This window comes from Astyanax mexicanus, chromosome 5 (genome assembly GCF_023375975.1).
Source record: "Astyanax mexicanus isolate ESR-SI-001 chromosome 5, AstMex3_surface, whole genome shotgun sequence".
NCBI classification, from domain to species: domain Eukaryota; kingdom Metazoa; phylum Chordata; class Actinopteri; order Characiformes; family Acestrorhamphidae; genus Astyanax; species Astyanax mexicanus.
In genome coordinates, this window is record NC_064412.1 from 12,396,055 (window position 1) to 12,413,935 (window position 17,881).

Genomic DNA, 17,881 nt, shown 5'->3' on the forward strand with positions numbered 1-17,881 from the left:
ATTGGAGATGGAGCAGACTGACGTTACCCGTGAACCATATGTCCCGAATCCTCTGATCTATGTCCATGTGGCTGAAATTGACCCCAGCGGATAAAGAGCTCCAAATTGGCTGTTTGATACATGGCCAGTCCTTGTTAACAGTGCTCCCCTCTGTCAATTCTCTCCTTTGCTCACAAGGTCAGCCTTCTTCTTCCACTGGACAAATTGGAGGAGCTTCACAGTGTTATTGGTAATACACACACATATATGTACACACACACATGCTACAGACACCCAGGTGAATCGTGAATGTACACACACACGCATGCATGCACACACACACATGCACGCGAAGATGCATTGTACATTCTCTGCAGGCTCGGCGCCTCGTTTCCACCAGCATATTGAGATTGAGAGGTGAAAGAAAACAATAAGCGAAGGAGAGACGTGCCACAAGCCAGAGATACAGGATGTGCTGTACACCCTAAACAGTCGAGGGTGGAGACGAATAGCTGAGCTATTGCATCATTTGATTTCATTACAAGCAGTGATTTGGTTGAAGTATGGTTAAAGTATCAGTGTCCTTCTACACGTGTAATTAAATGAAGGAGATCAGAACAGTTCATCAATATTTCATAAAGTCTGAGTCCGTCCCAGCAATAATCATATATCGACCATTCATTCCTTTTGGGAGGAGTCTGTAATCTTATTTTCTATTGTAGGTTGTTTTATTTTAAATGCCCTCATGAATTAAGAAATTAATGTATGCTGTAGGTCTAAATAAAACACATTCTAGTTGTTTAATGTAAAAAAAAAAGTTGTCCAGTTTATTTTTCAGATAAAGAAAGAATATTTGATTTCTCTCAATAGGGAGAAATTATTGACATATGGTATTTTTTTTGTTGAATCACTTATTAAGTATGTGTTTAAAGTGGAGTGTGAAATGAAACATACTGTATATAGACAAAGAAAGTCATTAAATGCTCCATTTTATCATATTTGGACCTCAACAGTGGGTTATTCTAGGATGAGAGCTTTAAGGGTGGACTCAGTAAGCACCCCCACCCCCATAGCAAAAACTACATTTTAATATGATTTTGGACTGTCAATAGTAATTTTAAAAGAATTGCACACACACACAAACACACACACACACACACACACAACACATAGGACAAATTAGGTATTGGGCATCATCTGTCATATCTCATCTATCATTTTGTAACAGTAATTTGCTGATACACATACAGACACTGCTAGTCACTAGCACCTAAGCTTTAATAACAAATAACAATACACCGTCTGACCAGTGGCACCACATATGAAACTTTTACCTTTAACTTTATAATTAATGGTTTAACTCAGGACACCTTTATTAGAACCTATTACATTTATCACTATTACTGTATAGTGTGTGTAAACTTTTTGTATTAGCCTACATTACAGCAGTATCTTGTTTTACACATTGCAATAAGGAGTACTCAATTAAATTTCATATTTCCTTTAATTCAAGGTAGTCTTTACATAGCACAGCCACTAATGTTTTGCAGTTGTGTCCCAAAAGACATCCAATGGCTTTGAAGTCCTTTAGTTTCATGTTAAACTAATACATTATCCCAGAAAAACACAAGATACTTCCTGTCACATTAAAGCTTGACATTGTTAAAAATGAATGCTCAGTGGGAGAGCACGCAAGCCTCTGTTCCCCCTTAATGCAGTACTAGGTGTTTATTTTCTCAGGGTCCTTTTTATCTATGCACATGTATGAAGCAGCGCACACATATGATAGATCTGACGTCGGAGCCAAGCCTCCACAATGAGGAACACAAATAAACACAGTGGCTAATGAGAATGTGTCCCCTCCTTCTTTAGGCCTGGATCATCCGGCTTCCTCAGATGAAGGAGAGTGAGGGGACTGTTTATGAGTGCAGAATTAAATATTGACATTCACTTTTAGTTCTGCCACACAATTGCTAAAATTTCTTATGCTGTAAAAAAAAAACACGTTACAATGTGAATTATTTCCATACACATTTATTCTTAAACTTTTCTTCTTACAATGTTCTTCATTTTTGCTTAATTATATATATGTACTTATATATAGAAATGTAAAATATATACATTTCTATTTATAGAAATGTATATGTCAATAGATGGTCAGGTGTCAATAGATTAAAAAAATATTTTGATTGATCACAATATTCTGTAATTTATAATTTTACATGTATTAATGTAAAACATAAGAATTTATTAGTGCATATGTAAATGTAAATAAAATAATGAATCAGCGATTACCAAAATGAAATTATACTACTGGTGTCTTTCACTTCAAAATACATAATTAGTAATCATAACAATATTATATGAATAATCATGCGTATGTGTGTGTGTGTGTGTGTGTGTGTGTGTGAAAGAGCAAGAAGGGGAACAAGATTTATTCCAGATTTTAGCATACATAAAATGTAACCCATCTCCTGAACTAAATAAATAATACACCAACTGGTTGTGGCCAGACTTGGTAAAATAATTAATTTCTGTAAAAAAAAAAAATATTGTGTTAAAGCTTCCAGATTATTCGCATGCATTATCACATTAATGTTAGAAATTAGTTACCTGATCATGCAGCACCGTTTGTTTGCAGTGTATTTTACAGTTTCTCCTCAGTGTTTTGGCCCAGATTCCTCTCTCTTGCCTCTCCGCCTCTGTCTCTCTGTATATTCTTCACACCTGGATGACACACAGCAGGACAGTGTTCTCTCACTGTCTCTCAGCCATGCATGTTTCCAGATCATGTTTGTTTTGTATGGGCAGAGCAGAATAAGACAAATATTCTTGCTCAGGTCCTTTGTCGCCTGCTAGTTCACTCAAGAGAGAGAGAAAATGAATGTGGTGCCACTTTATTGGACAGCGGCTGTCGATACATGCGGTCTCCAGATGATTTGCCACAAGAGATTTTTCCATCAGTGATGCTTGCAACACGTCTGCCTTTTTATATGGGTCAGAATGCCTCTTTCTTTTGATTTTCTGGTGGCAGTGCTTGTTTTGCTATGATATAATATATTTGTGTTTCACTGCATTTTTATTATTGAATTATATTGTAGGATGAAGTGTTTATATACGTTTTTGTTAGTGTGTCAGAAATGTTAGCACTTGGTACTCAGTACTATTTTTGATAGTGATTTCCTATTGGAATAATAAAAAAAAAATCTATCCTCTTATATTTAATGTTATTTTATGGCTCTGAGTGGTCTAGCTGACTAATGAGATAGAACTATGATTCAATATGCTAGTTCAAATTTCGGATCACGCTGCTTGCCATCAGCAGCTGGAGCAAAAACAATTTCCACACTTCCACTGTAATGTTGGTCAGCACAGGTGTCTCAGATGTATCAGAGCTAGGGTGCTGAAAAAAGGTGATGGTCGATTTCACATGTGTGAGGCATTGGTAGTTCACATGAACAGGGACTGTGAGTTTTTGGCCTTCAAAATTGGAGAGAACATGGGGTACAATTAGAAACAACTTACAACAACAAAAATACAAATATATTATTTAGTCCATTTCATATTTGTGCTCCCTAAAGAGCTAATAAGAATTAAAATATTAAAATAATCAGGATGTTTAATCAGATATCGAGGAACCAAGCTACGTTTACTCTTCAGACAGTATGTTATTCTTTAAATTGTCCGTTATGGAGCAGAAATCTATTTGTGTTTTGCCTCTGAATCAGACCACTGCCTATTCCACAGTTACCCTGTTTGCCTGGTATGGAATACAATAGCAGGCAAACAGTGAGGGTAAATGCACTGGAACAGAAACTGCAGCAGAAATAGCATTAGATGCTACCGTCTAATATTGGGAAAGCGTTTTATGTACGGAGGCAGCCTAAAACCCAAGTTACAAGACAAATGTTGAGCTTGATAGCTAAATTTCCCCTAAACAGGTTAGCACTGAGCTGCGTTATCTTGTAAACTGAGCAGTATCAGTAAAGTAGTAACTCCAACTTCATTGGTTAAAGCAGCCAGCAGTGCTCTCTAGCTAGCTTACAGTTGAGAGCGTTAGTTAAAATCCACATTTGCTTTTTTATAATGTGAAAACATTGCAAATGTATTCATTAGCTAACCAACTTACAGAACAGACTCATTCTTACGTTCCATTGTATAAGTTATTTAACTGGTCTTATTCTCATTTTCATTTGTTTAGATTCAGAATTCTCAACCTGGCAACCAATATTTGCATCCGTGGCAGGGCTCTCCAGTCTTTTGAAAAAAATTACTTTTTCGCGCTTTTGCCGTCATTTAGGACTTGTTCCTTTACAGTTGTTGAATTCACTAAATAGAATAGGTGTCTGGTCATTTTTTGTCACAGTCAGGAAAAAGTAGCTTATCGCATCTCATTTTGAACTTCTGTATTTCTCTGCCTCCTTGACCAAATGTCTCCACAATGTTCAGGACATTCCATCCACTAAACTGTACAATACAAGCAAACTTTACAGCCTTATTGACCTTTACTAATCATCCCATTGTAGTCATTTAATAATAACAATCTGTTTACAACCTTGTATGAGTCTTTTGAGAATTTAACTGGCAGGCAATTGAACAGGTGATCTCAGAAGATTTTCAGCAGCTGCCAAAGTCCAATCATTAGTGATTGAGATTGATGCTGTCTATGTTTACATGCGTTCATCTGTAATTTCACTTTCCTGTCCCACCTTAAGCTTCATTGTGGTCCCTCACTGAACTTTGCTTAACTTTCTGACCTTTATAAATGTCCCCTGTGAATAACGTGAACAATACACAGCTTCATGACAGAACAGGACATTCACTCATTATTAGAATAACACATTAGACACTTCTTAAAATAGCATGTTAATTAGCAGTGTTTGTGTTGTTTACAAGATGCAATAAAATTCCACTGTTAGAGCTGAAGGAGTTCTTAGTGTGGATTTGGAACAAAGAACAAGGAGGTGGAGAAAAGTGGTCACAAGTGGGCAGTAGACTGTGTGCAGCCAATGGGACTCTGTCTAATCTTTTTGTTGATTTCAGGAGCCAATGAGAACTTGTCTTGCCACAATCTAGGACCAGAGTTTAAAATGGTCCAGTTCGACCCAGATTCTTACCTCATAAAGTGACGTACAATTTTGTCCTAAAGACCTAAAATTGTTGTTTTGATCTTTCCTTCATTGTTCAGGTTTTCATTCTGCTGGCCTGTTCAGAGGAGTAGGAGTGTGCTTTGGACTGCTTTCTGAACTCTGGAGAGTTTGTTGAGTGGAGTTCGAAAGGTAGGAGAAGTAAAATATGCGTTTTAAGTGAATATGCTAACTCCTTAAGCTTGCCTGTGTGACATAAATCCATTTAATCTTAAAATTAAAAAAAAGTTTTGTTTTTAGAGCTTGCTTATTAAATGGTGCAATTGTTGCTTCCAGCATTTTGAATAATATGCAATATGCACAGCTAATATCAGAAAGAAAGTAGGTCTATATAAAATTGATTTAGCCAGAAAACTAAACTATCAGAAAATTGTGGAAGTTTGTGGGGTTCTTGTTTCTGCTTCCCTAAGTCCACTCATATTTTTAGTAGTATATATATAAATATAGTTTGGAGCCAGATATTGCATTTAAGAGATATTGAAAAAGTGGCAATATCTTAAAACCTGTTATGATGAAGGCAATAGAGAGGATTCAGTGATCAGGCACAATAGCTGCAGTGTCATAAGGAGTCTTATGGAATAAAAACACAGAATCTGAGATGAATCACTGATCCCTTTTAGTTTTCGCTGAGCCTTCAACACAAATCTAAGTGGGCATATAGAGTGGTTTAAAATGCCAATTGGGAAAACAACCTGATATTACTAGAACCATAGTAGAACTCTGATCCTCCTGAAATAACATGAGTCACATTTGGAGGGAATGTTGGCCACCAAACGTATTTATAAGTCTTGCTCCAACAGCTTATGGATATTTTATGTTCTGAGGCCGGTACTGAAGAAATACAAGTCAATAAAAGTGTGGAAACATTTTGCTGCTATGCTTTCTGTGACAATAAGAGCTGGGCAATATGTATTATTTTATCAAACTGTGATTATTTTTCTTATTATGCTGAGGTAAACATGTATATTATAGCTTCAGTGCTTAAAGAACATTGACCATTACAGGTTTCATTGCAAAAATCCTGTTTAGTTGAATTATGTGCAGAAAAACAGAATAAAATCACTGAACTATAGATGAGAGATTGAATGATGGTTTATAAGAATCCACCTCTGCTGGTGCATTTTGCTGGGTATCAAAACACTGTGCTAAATATCTTGTATTGTGAACATGCCTTTAAATATCGTAATAATATTTTTTTTACCATATCGTCCAGGTCTATTGAAAATCCTTATATCTCAAATGACATATCCAGAGACAATAAGCATACAGTCTATACGTTTGCTAAGTTGTTTGCATGTATCGGATTCTGACCCATTTTTTTTCTTGCAACAGATCAACTACCAATTTGTGTGGGTCTCACCATGGCACCTGCTATTGGTGGTCCTGTTGGATACACTCCTCCTGAGGGAGGCTGGGGTTGGGCTGTGGTGGCTGGTGCTTTCATCTCCATTGGTTTTTCCTATGCCTTTCCAAAGTCTATCACTGTGTTCTTCAAAGACATCGAAACGATCTTCAATGCCACCAGTAGCCAGGTCTCCTGGATCTCATCCATCATGCTAGCTGTCATGTATGGAGGAGGTAAGACAAGATGTTTGATGAAGGTGCACTTTCTTAACATTGTAGGTTACATCTGCTTATATCAGATAGTTAGCTAGTTCTGCAGCTAAACATGGTAAGGAGAGAAAATGGAAAACACTAAGATGTGAGGTGTATGGCTATCCCAGGTATGGCACAATACAACTATAGAAACTACATCAGTAAAGTTTGACAGCAATCATATATTCCCCTGAAGCCCACCAAACCTTTTTATAAGTGTTAAGTGTTTTTTGATTACTGAGTTGTGTGAAAAAGTCATAAAATCCACAACCATATTTTTCTTAATCACCCTCTTGGTGGCTTTAACATCTCAACTTACAGTGAGTGCTAGACAGCTAGCCAAGCTGAAATAGAGCCACCACATTGCAGGACATTGCAGGATTTCCACAGTTTCAGTTTCATCATGTGAACATATGCCACATTCTGCTGAATTATTTGTAAGCAGTAGGCACTGGAAACAATGTTTATGATTGAATTTATAGCAATTTTTTGGTACAAATATTTATATGGCTTAAATCATTAAAATCATCATTTGAAATAGCAAAAATACTCAATAAAATACAAATTAATCAAAATGTAACCAGTTACCATAGGGCTGTGTATTGGCTAGACCTTGGCAATATGATAGATAACACAATATGAGCAAGGTGATATATTGCGATTATTTTAATCAAATTTAAATTTTGGAATTTAGTTTTAAAAACACACTATCATATTTTAGTTTTACCTTTTATGCACTTAGAACAGTGGTGTCTAGGGACAGAGCACTGTTAAACAGTGGGCGAGACTTAAACATAACATTAAAGGAGAGCTGTCTGCCTCCAATATTTACATGTAAATAATACTTAAAAATCAACACTGTGTTTTAAAAAATCAATTCAGTATTGCAAAAAAAGTGTTGCTATATGATTTGAAAATAATAAATAATGAATGTTTATTTAAATTTTCCTTACTTACCAGTGAATGAGAATATTACACATGCTTACATTAACAATCACCATTATACATTATAAGTAAACGCTTGTTTTACATTAAATTCTGTTCAATGTTAAGAACATTTTTACCTTCTGTAAATTCATTATTTTTCCGAGGCATATTTCTTATTAGAGAGTGACGATATCATGCTTTTGTGAGACAGACAGCAGAGCTCTTTTGGTGTGCCTGAAAGCAAGGATAAGAAAGTGAAGCCAATGCTCTCTGACAAGCCTTCTTAGTCTCTGGGTTTCTTTAACACTTTTGCATAATTAAAGATGTATTCAAATCTTTCAAACCCCATATCCCCCCCAAGCCCATTATACTCAGCAGATTAAGAATTCCCAATACAAAATTTCACTTAATTTTGTCTTACAACACCAGTCTGTTTGATATTGTAATCCTTGGCCCATGTCTTTTACTGGCTTACTTAATCCTCTCGGTCCCAGATGGGATGAGGCTGTTCCCATGTCTGTTAGTTACAGCTTTATATCATCACATTTCTCAGTCCTTTCATATGAGCAGTGAGATCATGACAGGTGATGAACATCTCGGTACACTCTATTAGCAAAACGGACTAAATAAAAAGGCTGTCATTCATTTGAATGGAGGAAGCCAGTTGAGTGCACAACAAGCTTTAGAGATTGTAAAACTGTGAGAGCAAGCTCTGAATGGGCAACTCTATCCGCCTCTGGAGCCCGTCTTCTCAGACAGCCTTTTAATCCGAGAGCAGGGGGTGTCAGATGTTTTCCTTGGAGAGAGATGAGGAGATGAGATACTTCAGACTGGAGTCACACAAACTTGTGATGACTGCTGTCAATACTCAGCCCTGTCTCAGGAACTGGAGCACTGCTGAATAAAGTCAGATCAGCTCAGATCAGGTGAAACATATACTGCATACATTTTCGTATTTAGATTTGCAGAAATCTATGAGATATAAGATAACAACCTTTATATAAAAATATAACATTATTTACATCATTATGCATATGTAAAATAAGAGTAGCAGTCAAAAGAATGGACCCACCTCTTCTTATTCAATGCGTTTTCTTTCTTTTACATGATGTTTTACATTATACATTTAATATTGAAGACATTGAAGCTATACAGGAACACATGCAGATTTATTTTGAAAACAAAAAGTGTTAAACCTTACCCTTAATCAAAGCAATGCAATGAGGAAAGTGAGGAGAAAAAAGGTTCAAGGCTACTTATGATTCAAAAATGCACCTAATCTGTGAAATATGTTGATATGAAAATGTATTTCTGCCAGTGGGATGACTTCACTATGAGGGTATGACTGTTATGTCATATTAGCAGTAGCAGGGCCAGTTCTGAAGATTACAAAAGCAACTTAATCTAACACTTCAGAACCAACCATCTGCCTTAAAACGATGGTCAGAAAGTGTTGAGCAAGGAGCTACAACTACTGAATTTTTCAATACTAATATTTTCAATTTTCTTTTCTGGTCATGGCATTCACCTTCCATTCACCTCACCCCACTGAGCATGAATTTCTCATAGTAAAGTCAAGATTGAAGGCAAAACATCAGTAAAACAAGCGGGAACTGCTTCTAGCTTCCATTGTGACAGATAGCAGACTTCAGCTGCAAAAAACTGCATCAAAAATGTTAGATTAAATTTACATTTTCCAATTATGAATAAGAATATGTATAAACTACTGTTCTTGAATGGTTCAGCTTTGTGTAAAAAGCCAGATTTATCACATTCTTTTACTTGGATTTAAAATGGGCTACAGTGAGCATAAGTACAAAGCCTGTGTCACTAGCTAATCACTTAAACACTGCAGTGTATGCAACAGCTTTGAACTGTTTAAAAACATGAAACTTACATGGGATTTGCACATACAGTAAAATAAGCCATTTGGATTATTGTGAACATATTTCTGAACATTCTGAACATCTGTATATTCAGATTGAATGAGGGCCTTCATATTTGTGCCTTGTGTGTTTATAAATGTTAACTTTCTAGGAAGTAACAGTCCAGTGCAACAGGAAATGAGAGGCACAGTGAATTAAAGTTCATAAAAGCTCATTTCAAATAATTCCCATACCTTCAGTCTTACATAGATTTCACGAGATGAAGGGATTTCACAGGGGATTTCAGGGGTTTCAGCAAAATGACAGTTACTGGTACACTAACCTGGCAATCAAGTAGCATGCAGCAGTTAATAACCCGCACATAACTGCACATATCCCCTCAAACCTTTCGCATGTATACAAGTATGTATACATAAAAGAAAAACACTCCAAAAGTCATTTTTTCAAAGCCTACTTTGATATGTTGGATATGATCTTGTGAGAAGTGGCATGTGGGGAGCACATGATTGCAGGCCTGACCTCTACACTCCCACACTGGCACTGCTGGGCCAAAAAAGCCCACGCCCTCAGTGAAACATGGCAGGGACAAAGTGGAGCACATGATCTTCATGAATACAGACTCAACCACCCATGAAGTGTAGTGTAATGCAATGCAATGCAGCTCCGATTGTGAAAGGGGCTCTAACTGTACTGTGTTTACTGTATAAATCTATGCACCGAAACTGCAACTCCAGCCAATCTGGTTGCCTTAAAATTAGGGCTGTGTATTTGGCAAGAACATGGCCGGCCATACAATATGTATGTCAATACAGGTGTTGAATATATTTAATATATTGTGATTTATTGTGAATTGTGTTTGATTGCATAACATTGGAATCTAACAATAGAATAGAACACTGTTATATAGTGGTCGGGGTTTAAACACAACACAAAGACTGCTGATCTATATATGTGAACTATAACAATTTAAATTGGATACTTACCAGTTTTTGAGAAACTGTACAGCATTGGAAAACAAAATATTTTGATACTTTGATGTACTGATATTTTCTTATACCCTTAATTAAAATATGCAATGTTGGGGACAAGCCAAGTCCAAATGGGTAGTTTTCATTATTATACATATCTGGAATTCTACAGACCACAGACCTATATTGTAGTACAGAAGTTTCTGGCTTGTCTTTTCTACATACCCAGAGAGTAGCTGTGCAAGCTAGGCAGCTGACTTTATCCCAGGCAGAATATTACCAGCTGAATCCCAAATGTAGAGCTCATATCTGCGCCACCAAGCACTGATTTCACCAATTGTGCCATTTGGGGCTTTTAGGGAGTCTAATTAGCAGCTGACATTTTGTTGCAATCATTTACTGACAAGTTTAATGTCAATTAAGCCCAAAATGTGTCTCTTTACAGTAATGTGACTGAGTTTCACAGTGCTTTAACCACAGGTCCTTGTGTTAGGCTTTACTGCCACCCTTTCTCTGAGTTTGTAAATATCTGTGCACTTTGACTTTTTGCTGTTTATCGGGGCTACCTTTTAGCAAAGCCTGTCAGATTGGATTTGTGTCTTTTCAACACTCTAGTGTTTTGGCACAACAAGCTGAGCCTTCTTTCAAGTTCTTCCTTTCTTGTGTTTTTTCGCTTGTTGTTGATGGCCCAGACAGCCCAGAGGTAGCTTGCTAGGAGCAAAAGACCCCCTGATGTGTAGCCGCACAAATAGAGAGTTGTATAGAGGAGGTTTTAGCTACCAGGTTTTCTTCACCAAGACTCACTGCTGGTACATTTCAAGTTGGATTAAAAGACTGTCAGTGTACTCAGTATACAATGTTGATTTATATCCTTTCTGTCATATAAAATGCTTGTGCCTTCAAAACGGAAACTTTACTGGATGATGTAAAAACCGTTCCACCTTTCAGTGAAGTCAATCTTAACAAGGTTTTATTTTAGAGTATTTCCACTGGTCCAGACATCATGACATTTAGATACAACATGAATAACCATTTTTAGGTTTGAAACTAGAGCTAGGTGATATGGTAAAAAAAAATATTATATCAAGATATTTAAAAACATTTCATGATACACTAAATTTACCAGAATTTTGAAATGTACAGTTAGGGCAGAATTCATGAATTACATCCTTAATCTGCTGCATAAAACAATTATTATTCGATATGGTACAAAAATATATCACTGAACAATAAAAAAGTCTTGCTTTTGTCTACTTTACTGTATTGAATTCTATCACAATATGTTAAATCGTATTGTGTATCGTGATACATATCATATCGCCAGGATGTTACAAATACACACAGCCCTGATCATAATATTAACCAATGTGGCTCTCTTTTTCTATTTTATAAGCATTATAAAACAACAAAACAATCAGGCTGTGTGTCACTGTTTGTCCTTCTTATAATTGCCTTAAAATCAGAGTGTGGCTTAAGAGTTACAGTAAAACAGAGCCTGACAAAAGAAACTTGTTATGTTGTACATTTCCGGGTTAGATTAGAGTAAGCATGTACTCATTTAAGGGCTTCAGGTCTGAAGCGGTTGCCTCTACTAGCTGTATGAAGTGGATTACAGAAAGGACCAATGAGACAGGCCATTGTGTTAGGCCTAGGAGGACGTGCACATTCTCACTACTGGCCTCTTTTCTTACGTCGGCAAGCTCTTCTCAACACAGGGATTGTACATTCAAGAATTAGGCTGCTTAAAAGCAAGCACGTAGCTGCCAACCGATTTCTGCACCACTGAAAAAGATACAGAGTAACAGAGCACTGTTTTTGTATTGTTGAAAAAGTTAACCAAGATATGTGGTCATTATTACTGTATCTCTAGTTTTCTAGGTTTAGGCTTACTCTTTAGAGGTGAAAACCCTATTAAAGTATGTGGAACATTAGCTGCTAATGGGGATAAGAAAGATATAGTTGTACTGCTTCAGCAAACATGAAACTACAAAATACCAATGCATTAAAAAAAAGAATGTTTTATTGTTTTATTATAAGTCACAAAAGAACCATTTATTAATGAGTCTGGCGTTGTAAATGTAAAATTTTAGGATTTTAGTTATTTACCTATAGATCCTAATTCTGTTTTGTCAGCATTCTGTTTTGTCTGTCTGTTGTTAATAATTAATTGAAATAATTTGTTTGTATAGGCTTTGGTAAGTCCTTGTACTGCTATTACTATTAGTCTATCTTCTCATGTATAGACTTTACAGCAGCTCTGCTATTTTCAGTATTTCTAATAAATATTACATCACATGCTCTATGTCTAGGGGGGAGATGTATAGGGTGTAGAGGGTGGGGGTTTGGTAGGTGTATAGGGTGGGAGTTGGGAGTTTGGGTGGGTGTATAGGGTGTGTTTTTTGGCCGCATTTTATATGGTGTAGGGAAAGGGAGAAGAAGGAAAATGTTTATTCGCATAGTATGCAATCTGTATGCATCTACATTCTAAAATATAAGCAATGCAGTTAATGAATTATTATAATATATTAATAACTATAGTAAAAATATATTGCTTTAATCACTTCCCCATGATGCCTGAAAGGCATTACTTTAGCACCCTAGCTGCCAGGTGCCATTACATACCACCACAGTGTAACATAGTCTATTTTACCATATGAATGCTGTGTTTTAAATAAGCTCCCTATATCTGCCAGAATGTAATGAGGTCTACTGGGCCTTTAACATATAATTTTACATGAAATGTCATGTAACAAAGTGAGGCTTTATCCAATATTTCACCTGGTGATGCTTCTGAAGCTGTCAGTGCTGGTGAAACAGCAAAGGTGCAGGTTAGTGATAGCTTCAGGAACAGGACATATCTAATCCCTCTGCTGATATATGGGGTGAACATTAAAGCAACAGTGCCCTCTAATGTTCACAAGATGCTCCTCTGTATGATATCTAGTTCATTCTCAACCCGTTTTATTCTTCTGTTAGAAGAGCTTTCACTAAAAATATCTTGTCAGTTTATAAATAACACTAAAGAAGAATACTGCTATTAATGAAAAATCAGGATATGATTAATATGTATGAAGTCTCATTTTATACCTGGAGTGAAACTTCACTTCTTGTCTGTTTTCTTTGTCTAAAATTGCCTAAAATTATAATAAATCTGATGAAAACTTTGTTTTGCTGTCTTTCTCATTTACAGGTCCAATCAGCAGTATCCTGGTGAATAAGTATGGCAGCCGTCCCATAATGATAGTAGGGGGCTGCCTTTCAGGAGCTGGACTCATTGCTGCCTCCTTCTGCAACACAGTGCAGGGCTTGTATTTCTGTGTAGGTGTAGTAGGAGGTGGGTGAGCTTCAATAATGGTCAAAGTTTACCTTCTGTAGATTTGCAGAATTTTTTTTATATTTTTTATGCCACAGATAATAACAAAAATATAACAATAATTATTAATATCATACCAGTGTTAATAATAAAGTTACTCCCTTTGAAGAGCAATGTAGTTTTATTTTTGTATTATTATTATTATTATTATCAGACATTTGAATAGAAATATACCAATCATTCAGAATTATTTTAATCTTTTTATTGGGTTTTACATTATTTACAAAATAAGGAGGAACAGTATATGCTGTGCACATACAGATGAAAAATAAAGTTAAAAATAAAGTTTGTGTTTCTTAATGTAATAAGAAACCTATTCTTTGAGGCCAAATCCAAACTCTAAACGGACATAACATGATTGGATATCCATGTGTAGAGATTTGTAAGGAATTTTAGTTGCCCTTTTTAAGATACTTCTGTACAGGGCACTGTACAGTTCTGATGCAATCTGTTTCAATCACATTTTTTAAAGAAATATCTGTTTTGACCATAAGAACCTTATACACTTTCTAGCTAGATTAAAAAAATGTAAAAGACTCTTGGTATCAACTAAGGGGTCCACAGCATTTAAGAGATTCACTTCTAAAGACAACAAATTGTATACAAGTTGCCAAAAGAATTTACTTGTAGTAATTCTGTAAAATGAACATAAACAAATTAAAATAAATAAAAGGTAATTAAAATAAATCACATGTTTAAAAATTTGCAATATATAGGCCAGTAGATTGTATTGAAATCATGTCTGTATATTGTACAACATGTCAACAATATAAATATTGTGGCAGTCCTAAGCTTAAGACCACACACACTTTATTTTACAGGTTTGTTCCAATATAAAGAAACTATATTTCTTTATTTATACTTTGTTTAAATTGCAGGTCTTGGCCTCGCATTCAATCTTAACCCAGCACTTACTATGATTGGCAAATACTTCTACAAGAGGAGGCCAATTGCTAATGGAATTGCAATGGCTGGCAGTCCAGTGTTTCTGTCCACCTTAGCACCACTGAACAGCTGGTTTTATGACCAGTTTGGCTGGAGAGGCAGCTTCCTTATCCTCGGGGGGCTTCTGTTCAACTGTTGTGTAGCTGGATCTCTCATGAGGCCCATTGGGCCCAAGCCCCAGCCTGCTGTAAAGGGGTCTGACAAGAAGACTGAAGGGGCTGAAAAGAAGACAGTGCTGGAGATGGTCAATAGTTTCATTGATCTGTCCCTCTTTAAACACCGTGGCTTCCTTCTCTACCTCCTGGGCAACATCATCATGTTCTTTGGCCTTTTCTCTCCCCTTGTGTTCCTCAGCAATTATGCCAAAAGCACACATATTCCCAAGGAAAAAGCAGCTTTTTTGCTCTCAGTGTTGGCTTTTGTGGACATGGTTGCACGGCCCTCCATGGGAACAGTGGCCAACACCAAATGGGTGCGGCCCAGGGTGCAGTATTTCTTTGCAGCTTCTGTTCTGTTTAATGGTGTGTGCCACCTGCTTGCACCTCTGTCAGAGGACTATTTAGGCTTTGTCATCTATGCAGTTTTCTTTGGCTTTGCATTTGGTTGGTTGAGTTCTGTGTTGTTTGAGACCCTGATGGATCTGGTGGGAACAGAACGCTTCTCCAGTGCTGTGGGGCTGGTGACCATTGTGGAGTGTGGGCCAGTGTTACTCGGTCCTCCTTTACTGGGTGAGTCTTAGAGAGACATTTCTTATAGCGCCCAGTGTACCTAAAACATTTTCTATTTTGCATTACTGTTTGAATTAAAATCACGTAATTTCATATTTGTATTCATTTTATTTTATTCACAGGAAGATTTAATGACATCTACCATGACTACAAATACACTTACATAGGCTGTGGAATAATCCTGTTGGTCGGAAGCTTGTTCCTCTTTGTTGGCATGGGCATCAACTACAGGCTGGTGGATAAAGAAGCAAAGGACGAAGCTAAAAGAGCCCAGCTGAAAGGAAAGGAAGATGAATCCACAATAGATATTGCAGACAAGGAGACTGGCAATGAGGCAGCAAAGCGAGTGACGGATAATTCCAAAACTGCGGAAGATGCTGTGTGAAGTCATTTAATCTATCAATGATTCAATTGTTTTGTGGCATTCATTCTGCAAAATGTTACTGTATTACCATTGTACTGTGCTGCAGATTGAATGCATCAGTTTCACTCAGGTGCTGTTGTGGTCAAATCAAAATGGATTGGGCCATTACTGTATACAGTGTTTTCATAGGTATTAGTATTAATGTTTGTGTATATAGTCCATTTTCAATTTAAAGAACTGCATTTTTTTTTTTTTTCAAATAATTTCTAATTACAAGGCATTGGCATTTTAAATCTAAACATGAGTTTGCTAGTAAACACCTTAATTTAGTTTTTTTTGTTTATTTTTTTTATTTACAATGTCATTATTATCTATTTTTACACTGCATGTTATTATATGAAAGGGTAACAAATCTTATATTATTATGTAAAATTGGAACAAAGATTATATTCATAATGGGTATTAGCAATAAAACTCAACTGAATGAACCAACAGTCAGAAAGTGTGATTTGCAGGCCTCTGGGAGTTCTATGAGGTAAATGATCTATTAGGATTACTATTATAGACCATCAGTGTGTGGTCAACGTGTTTTAGTTTTGTTTTAAGAAGAGGCCACTTGGGAAACACGTCTGCTGTGATTATAATGTTGTGGCTGGGGGCATTGAATAGGTCTAAGGTGTGGACTTTTTGTGGTAATAGGTGGAAATTAAATACCTCTAAAACCCTACAACTATGTTATTGAACATAAATACATATTTGGCTAAATGACCAAATAGCTCCTTTCATTTCAGTTCATATGTATGACAAGTAAAACAAATAAAAAGGTATTTTTTTTACTTTTAATGTACTTTTAAATATGTTTATGTTTATATAAATGTTTATTTCATTTTAATGCCAATGAAAAAAGACTTTACAAAAATAAATATATAAATGAAAAATAAAGTCATAAATGGCATAAATGTCCATTAGACACCAGTCCTCTTGGTTTGTTTATACACAATGGGTGTATGATTAATTTAAATATTTAAATGTTATTTGAACTTTTTGTAATATTATTTGGGACAACCTGATTTTGTGACAGCTTATATAGGTGTCTGAGAAGGTATGTTGACTATATATTATAGACCATGTACCACCCATGATCAAAATGAAACTTCAGTACCACCTACAAGACTTCACAAGAACACACACACAGAGACGCTGGCCTCCACAGATCACACATATAAAAAATATACAACTATTATTGATGCAAATATTGTAAAATATTTTTGGAGTCCCACAGGATTTCTGTGCAAACTATGAAACCGATATTAATCTTTTAAGTTCTGTAGTCATAAGAGTGAGGAACTGCCATGCAGGCTTACATTCTGAGGTAGTGTATATAAGAGTTAAGCCCCAAAAACAGACAAATGTAATGTTATGAAAATTACAAGAAAAATTTTTAAGAAGTTATATAATTCTTAATATTTTGAGGTCATCTGTTTTGCCACAAGAAAATGTATTTTTTGGGCCAAAATAAAACAGATCTCAACATTGTTCCACTAGTTTCTGAAATCTTTCTCCTAAACCCCCTTATTAGAACAAAGGAGAACACCAGATCAACATCAACACTTAACTGTAGGGGGGTTTGGCTACAACTAAAGTACTAAAGTAAATCTAGCATTAAATAATGAATATTTATTGTTGGGTTTTTTTATGTTTTATATATATTTTTTTTATTTCTATGTATTTTAATATACATTGTCCAATCTGGCTTCCTTTAAAAAAAAGTTTGGAAACTCCTGTCCTCAAGATTATATGTGCAGATCTAATAGCATTTCTTTTCTTATGTTCTTTATTGTTTTGTTATAATTGAATGGTAATTGTTTGTACTATAATATTTGTTATAATTACATGAATAATGTTTGTTATAGTTGATAAATGGACCAATATAAACGCTCCAATATGACTTAAGTAAAGAAGCTATGG

At 35.9% G+C, this 17,881-nt stretch overlaps 1 protein-coding gene across 1 annotated transcript; it reads left to right on the forward strand.

Moving 5' to 3' along the window:
- The first annotated feature begins 5,052 nt into the window (after window positions 1-5,052).
- On the forward strand, window positions 5,053-17,835 carry LOC103032899 (monocarboxylate transporter 1). Its single transcript, XM_007253346.4, has 5 exons — window positions 5,053-5,258; window positions 6,459-6,704; window positions 13,694-13,837; window positions 14,755-15,549; window positions 15,672-17,835. Exons 2-5 carry the CDS (start codon window positions 6,488-6,490, stop codon window positions 15,932-15,934), a joined length of 1,419 nt encoding a protein of 472 aa, XP_007253408.1. The 5' UTR covers window positions 5,053-5,258; window positions 6,459-6,487; the 3' UTR covers window positions 15,935-17,835.
- Window positions 17,836-17,881: the final 46 nt, after the last annotated feature.